This window comes from Gavialis gangeticus, unplaced genomic scaffold, assembly GCF_001723915.1.
Source record: "Gavialis gangeticus isolate Ggan-Ray unplaced genomic scaffold, GavGan_comp1, whole genome shotgun sequence".
Classification (NCBI taxonomy): domain Eukaryota; kingdom Metazoa; phylum Chordata; order Crocodylia; family Gavialidae; genus Gavialis; species Gavialis gangeticus.
This window is the reverse complement of record NW_017728992.1, coordinates 27,542,193-27,548,048: the sequence shown is the minus strand read 5'-3', so window position 1 is coordinate 27,548,048 and position 5,856 is coordinate 27,542,193. Positions and strand designations below refer to the sequence as shown.

The 5,856-nt window shown below is 43.6% G+C and overlaps 1 protein-coding gene across 1 annotated transcript in view; it reads left to right on the top strand.

Annotated features, from left to right (window-relative positions):
• CDH18 (cadherin 18) overlaps positions 1 to 5,856 on the top strand; it is a 627,153-nt gene that overhangs the window by 592,887 nt on the left and 28,410 nt on the right. Inside the window, exon 11 of the mRNA XM_019521435.1 lies at positions 1,105 to 1,222. Within this exon, the coding sequence (XP_019376980.1) occupies positions 1,105 to 1,222 (118 nt within the window). The remainder of the gene's footprint in view (positions 1 to 1,104; positions 1,223 to 5,856) is intronic.

The window sequence follows — 5,856 nt, the reverse complement described above, 5'->3', positions numbered from 1 at the left end:
AGCTGTGGCCTCACCAAGGCCAAGTACAGTGGGAGGATGACATACTGAGATTTACTTGAGAAGCATCTATGGATGCAAGCCAGAGTTTTGTTTGCTTTACCAACTGCAACATCGAATTGTGGCTCATGTTCATCTTGTGGTCAATCATGACTCCCAAGTGTCTTTCAGCAGTGGTGCTAGGAAGCGTAGCACTGCTGAGCCTATAAGCACGCTGTGGGGTTTTTTTCCCTGAGGTGGAGTACTGTAGATTTATCAGTATTGAATGTCATTGGGTTTGTATTCACCCACTTAGTAAGTTTATCCAAGTCAGCCTGGATCACTAGCCTGTCCTAAGGTGTGGACGCTATGCCCCAAAGTTTAGTGTCGTCGACGAACTTAGCCAGTGCACTTCTGACACAAATGTCCACATCATTGCTAAAGGTGTTAAAGAGAGCCAGCTAAGGTTTGTGGGGTAGGGATTTTGTCTTTCTGGATACACTCCATTGTCAATGCTGTCTGTCATAAGATGTTTCATTGTACGTTTTTACTGGGAAAGCCAAACTAAAAACAATCACGAGTGCCATCCTGCGTATTCTTCTCTTCCACAGTCTGGGGCTGGGTTCTGAAAGGGTTCATGCAGAATGCTTTTGTTGTTGTGTGTCACCTTGATTTAAAGTTTTTTTTTCTTTACCAATGTTAATGTTAAAAAATATCAGCTATCGTTGCAAATATACAGTAGGGACAACAGGCAGAGGATGCTTTATATGGAGACATTTATTTAACCTATATTTTGTCTCTTGCAAAGCAGGTGTTTATCTAAAACTGTAATTCTGAAAGTCCCTAATCTAGATGCCATCTAGACGATAAGGGCTATTTTAGTATCAGAACCCTTACCCACATTGGAATGTTTTAAAGTTTCAATGCTTTTACTTTCCCCGAAGCATGGCTCCTAAATGATTTCATATTAGAGAAATCAAACTAATGGGCCTGTTGTTTCCTGGATAGAATTTGGCATCAGCCAAGTAAAAAATTTAAATAACTTAAATTTAAAGGTTTTGCTGAGTTGAAGCAGCATTTGGGTCAAGTTCAAATTTCAACACATTCACTATTTAATTTTTATTTCAGGTTATTCAGACTATCAGTGCCACTGACAAAGATATCTCTGCAAATGGGCCAAGATTCCATTTTTCTCTTGATGAGGGCCTTTCTTTGAATCCCAACTTTACACTAAGGGACAATGAAGGTAAATCAAAGACATTAATCTGTAAGAAGTGGGTCTCCGTTTTCTCTGGGATGTCTCACTTAACAGAACAATTGTGCTCACTTTCCTTGTCAGGAGGGGAAAACAGTAATCTATCAATGCTGAACTGGCTGGTATCAAGGACACAGTTATATACACAGTGTGTTTGAAATGTGAATAACCAGGGATTGTGTTTTAAAATACCTTGTTATATATTCTATTCCATATTTACTTTCTATGTGATGCTGTACCAAGAATTTATACTTTATAGGTTTTTCTGTACATTAATGAGCATTTTTTAAAATAAGCATATTTTAAAAAATAACACATGAATTTGTGTTGGCAATCAGTCTAGTTCTTTGCACATCTAGTGAGCACATCTACACAAGATGCTTATTACACAAGATGCCTAATTAACTCCAATGTAGGTTAGTACTGCCAGATAAAAGTACTATCCTAAGGTGGAGTTCTTTATTCTGCTATAATGTACATGTAAAGGCTGTTGGAACTGGCTGGGGCACAAAGGTGCTTCAGTGTGGAGGCTGCCTGCCAGCTGGCCCTGCACTCAAGCACCCTCATGCTCCATCCAGCCCCTCCATAGCTCATTTAGCTGGGTTGGAGCAGCCCTTGTCTGACAAGCTGACCCCCAGAGCCTTCTGCCAGCTCAGGGCTGCTCTGCCCTGGCTCAACATGCTGCACTCCCAGATGCACATGTAAACACTATGCCAGGGAGCAATAAACTCTAGTGTGAAGTGCACCAGAGATTATTGCATTGCTTTCATATTTATGTGTAGATGTGCCCAGTAGGTGCTTATCACAAGGCTTGCTGGCATTCTTAAATAATGAAAATACAAATTTAAGGGACATGAAAAGTGAACTCTTTCTCATTCTGAGCTGCTCTTGCCACTCTGCAGGGCCTCCAGAGTTGATTTAGCTTCACATACCTTCAACCCACAGCTGTTCTTACATGGCATACTCTAGCTTTTTGCCATGTCAGAACATTCATTCCATTGAGAGCATGAAGGAAACTTTTGCTTAAAGGGCTGGGAGTTATGTCCCTAAAATGAATGTCAAATATACTTGTGCATTTTCATCTTTCTTCACCTAAATATAAAATTGAAATGAGCACAATGAGGATTTGAATATTGTTGTACATGGGATCACAGCTGCATTCATTTATATCCACCGTACATCAAATGTTCTCATGCGCTTGGATGGGTATATTAAAACTCTGGCCCTTGGTATTTCATTAAATACTTGGAGACTTTGCACACACTTTATCTCTGTTCCGTCCAGCCATCTTATGACCCCTGCCACCCCCAGTGCTCCTTCCTGCCCATGGCAGGGGGTCAGACTAGATGATCTGTCTAGGTCCCTTCCGACTCATTGATTCTATGATTCTATGATCAACAAAATATCAGTGTTCTAGGGATTAAAGGCTTTTTATGATTTTATCTATTTACCCACACAAGGGAAAGTAAAAACAGTGAGCCTTAAGGCTCTGTGCAGACTTCTCAGGTCTGAATCCAAGTGTACTGGGGGCAGCTCACATACTGATCTTTCCAAATCATGCACTTATGGAGCATTGACTGACCACCAGGATCAGGAGCTCATTGTTAAGGGAGGCAGCATTTGTTTTGTATAGACCAGCAGCAAATTACTTTTTCCCAACAAAGTGAGACATGGACGGGAATTATGCCTCTGAGGCATGTCCTAGAGGGAAAATGCCTACTGAGTGTTATGCTATGCAGAGAGGTGGCAAGAAAAAAAAGTAGCATTCTTCCTGCAGAAGCAGCAACACACCAGTTCATTATTTATTCTGAAGCCAAAACAGTAGATTTTAACACCCACAAAATAACACCCCCCCCAACAGACCATGTCTACACAACTGCTTAACTGTGGAGTAGATTAGCTGCAAAGTAAAGCATCACCAGCTACACGTGCAACAGTCTACACACAGTAAACTAATTAATGCTGGGTAAACTAACTAATGCTAATTTGTGGGGGACAGTACTCTCTTATGCTGAGGTAATTTACTGTGTTTAAACACACATGTAGATGCTGACCATGGGCATTAATTGTGCCCTGTTGGCCCAGCCAGGTGGGGGCCAGACTTCTGCCTGCTGCTTAGCTGCACAGCTCCACACTTTCAGCATCCTTCTGCCCTAGCCATGCCCTCTCCCACCTGATGTTGCCATCTGGAGCCCAGGTCTGACCCCGGTGCCTTCTGTCAGCCTGGGCCTGCTCTGCACTGGCTCAAATTGTTGGTTTCCGCAGGCACAGCGTTTTCACGTAGTTTGCTCCGGCTCAAACTGCCCTGTAGTTTGCTTCACGTTAATTGCAACTGTAGACACTCCCACAGAGAGACATAGTCATCTACCTTGTAGCAAGAAGTTTAACTCATAACTGAAACTAAAAACAAGATCCTTATCATATATTTCCCTAGAGTTCCCTTCCGTAGTCTACAAGGAAGAAGTAACTGTGTAAAATATAAATGGAAGTCTGTATCTTTCTAAATGCATAGCGTTGAGTTTGTGAAGTTTACATATCAGTCCTTGTTTAGAACTTTCCCTAAAGGCATACTTTAGTCCTGTAATGTGGGAAGAACACTCTGAAGTGAATTTGCACTGAACAGTTTTCAAATACTTAAAACTTAGATATGTCTCAACCCTTTTTTTCCCAACCTTGGCAGAAGACTCACTTTTTATGCATCGGACACATTTGAATTTTTCAAAATACTGTTTTCTAGCTTTGTACGCTCAGAAAAAGGTTGACTACAAATTTGTTAAAATGTGATAAACACTGTTTTTTCATGGTTGGATTACTGGCTGGATGTTTAGGGATTTTTTTTAAATTCATACATACATGCACACAATCAACCTTTGGCTGAAAGTAGCTTGAGGAAATTCTATTCAGTAATGTTCTTCAGAAAATGATAAATGCCAAAAATAGGATTTAGAATGAAAGTGTCTTTCAGTGAGAAGCACACCATGTCACCACAGTGCTATATTTCTGAGAAGGAAGAACAGCAGGCTTTGGATTTCAAAGTATGCCTCTATAGGTAATTTCTTCTCTGTTCTTGTTTCTTTTAGAAGTAGGCCAAAGCTGCAAAATTTAGCAATGAATGCAAGGCCTGAATGTATCATTGCCTAATTCTTTTGTACTCTATGCAGTAGCAAATCAAGGCCCTAGATGTTAACAGCTATTTATTTTGTGAACCTAGACTCAAGATCCAGGCAGGCAATGCAGAGATAGAAAAGGTGTCAGACTTGGCCCTTACCTAGATACATTGGTTGGATCATTAATCAGTCTAATGCTTTCTTGTTAATCAGTCAGGAGATTCCAGCAGTGGCAACAAGTATCGTATCTGTTTTTCAGCAGCCCAGTAAATAGTGCATCACCTTCTGGGTTTGTTTGCTATATTGAAGGATAAACATGAAAGCTGGTTTCTGACACCCTTGTTCATGAACAGGGATCCTGGTTTTGTCTGATAAAAAATTGCAAATTCTCTGATAAAACTTGCAGGTTCTCTGATAAAAAATCCCCAAATCCATGATTAAAATGAAACACAACCATATATCTATATCTATATCAGCATCAATTGAACACAATCTTTTATTGATATATTTACAATTTTAAAGCAATTTGGAAGACTGCCAATGCCTCAGTCACTATAATAAATGCTAAATACGTATAAAGTTTGGTATTCGATTTTGGGGGTTTTATCATGGAAAACCAAAGCTCCCCCTACCCCCTTAGCTCACAGAATGCAGGTGCAGGCCCCTGACTCCCCCCCACAGCCCCCTGGCCTTGCTGGTACCCCTCACCCTGCCCCACACACATACCCATGGCCCTGCAGGTGACCGTCACTCCCCGCCCACAGCCCTGCTGGTGTCTCTTACTCCCCCTCACTGCCCTCTCACGCCCTCCCCACAGCCCCCCAGTCTTGCTGGTGCCCCTCACCCCCACCCACAGCCCCCTACCCTCCCTAGCCCTGCTGGGGGGCTCCCAGATGCCAGGGCTATGGGGTCAGGGACCCAGTTCTGGAGCCCCCTGCCACCTGCAGCAGCACGTGAGACTTGACTGCTGACCATGGGAGGCTGTGGCTGCTACTGCATAGCAGTGTGTATAGCCCAGCTTCCCCTCCCTCACGGTTGTCATGGCCAGAGCAGAGCCCGGGGAGGGTGGGGGTTCCCTTTTCAGGCTCAGTGGGTGTGAGCTGTCCAATGCGGGCTCTGTCTTCCCACACTGCTGCCCTCCCCTAGGGCCTCTGCAGCCCAGCAGGTGGGACCTGGTGTGGCAGGGCAGAACAGGGCCAGGTGGGGAAGCTCCTTGCTGCTGCAAGTTCCATGTTGCCCTGGTAATATGCCCCCTGCTTGCACCACAGCAGTGAGGGGCACAGCCCTGGCTGCCTCCACTGCCAGGCGAGCAGGAGATGGCTCACTAGGGAAACATGGAGCTCAGAGCGTCAAGGAACTTCCCTGACCAGCCCCACTCTGCCCTGCTGTTGCATAAATTGCTGATTTTATCCCCTGGAGGCTAGTCCAATTCACCTCTAGAAGAGAGTCACACTTTCAGGCTGGGTCCAACTCTATTTTATTGCTTGCAAGCAGGCCGACAGAGGAGCTTGTTGCTCA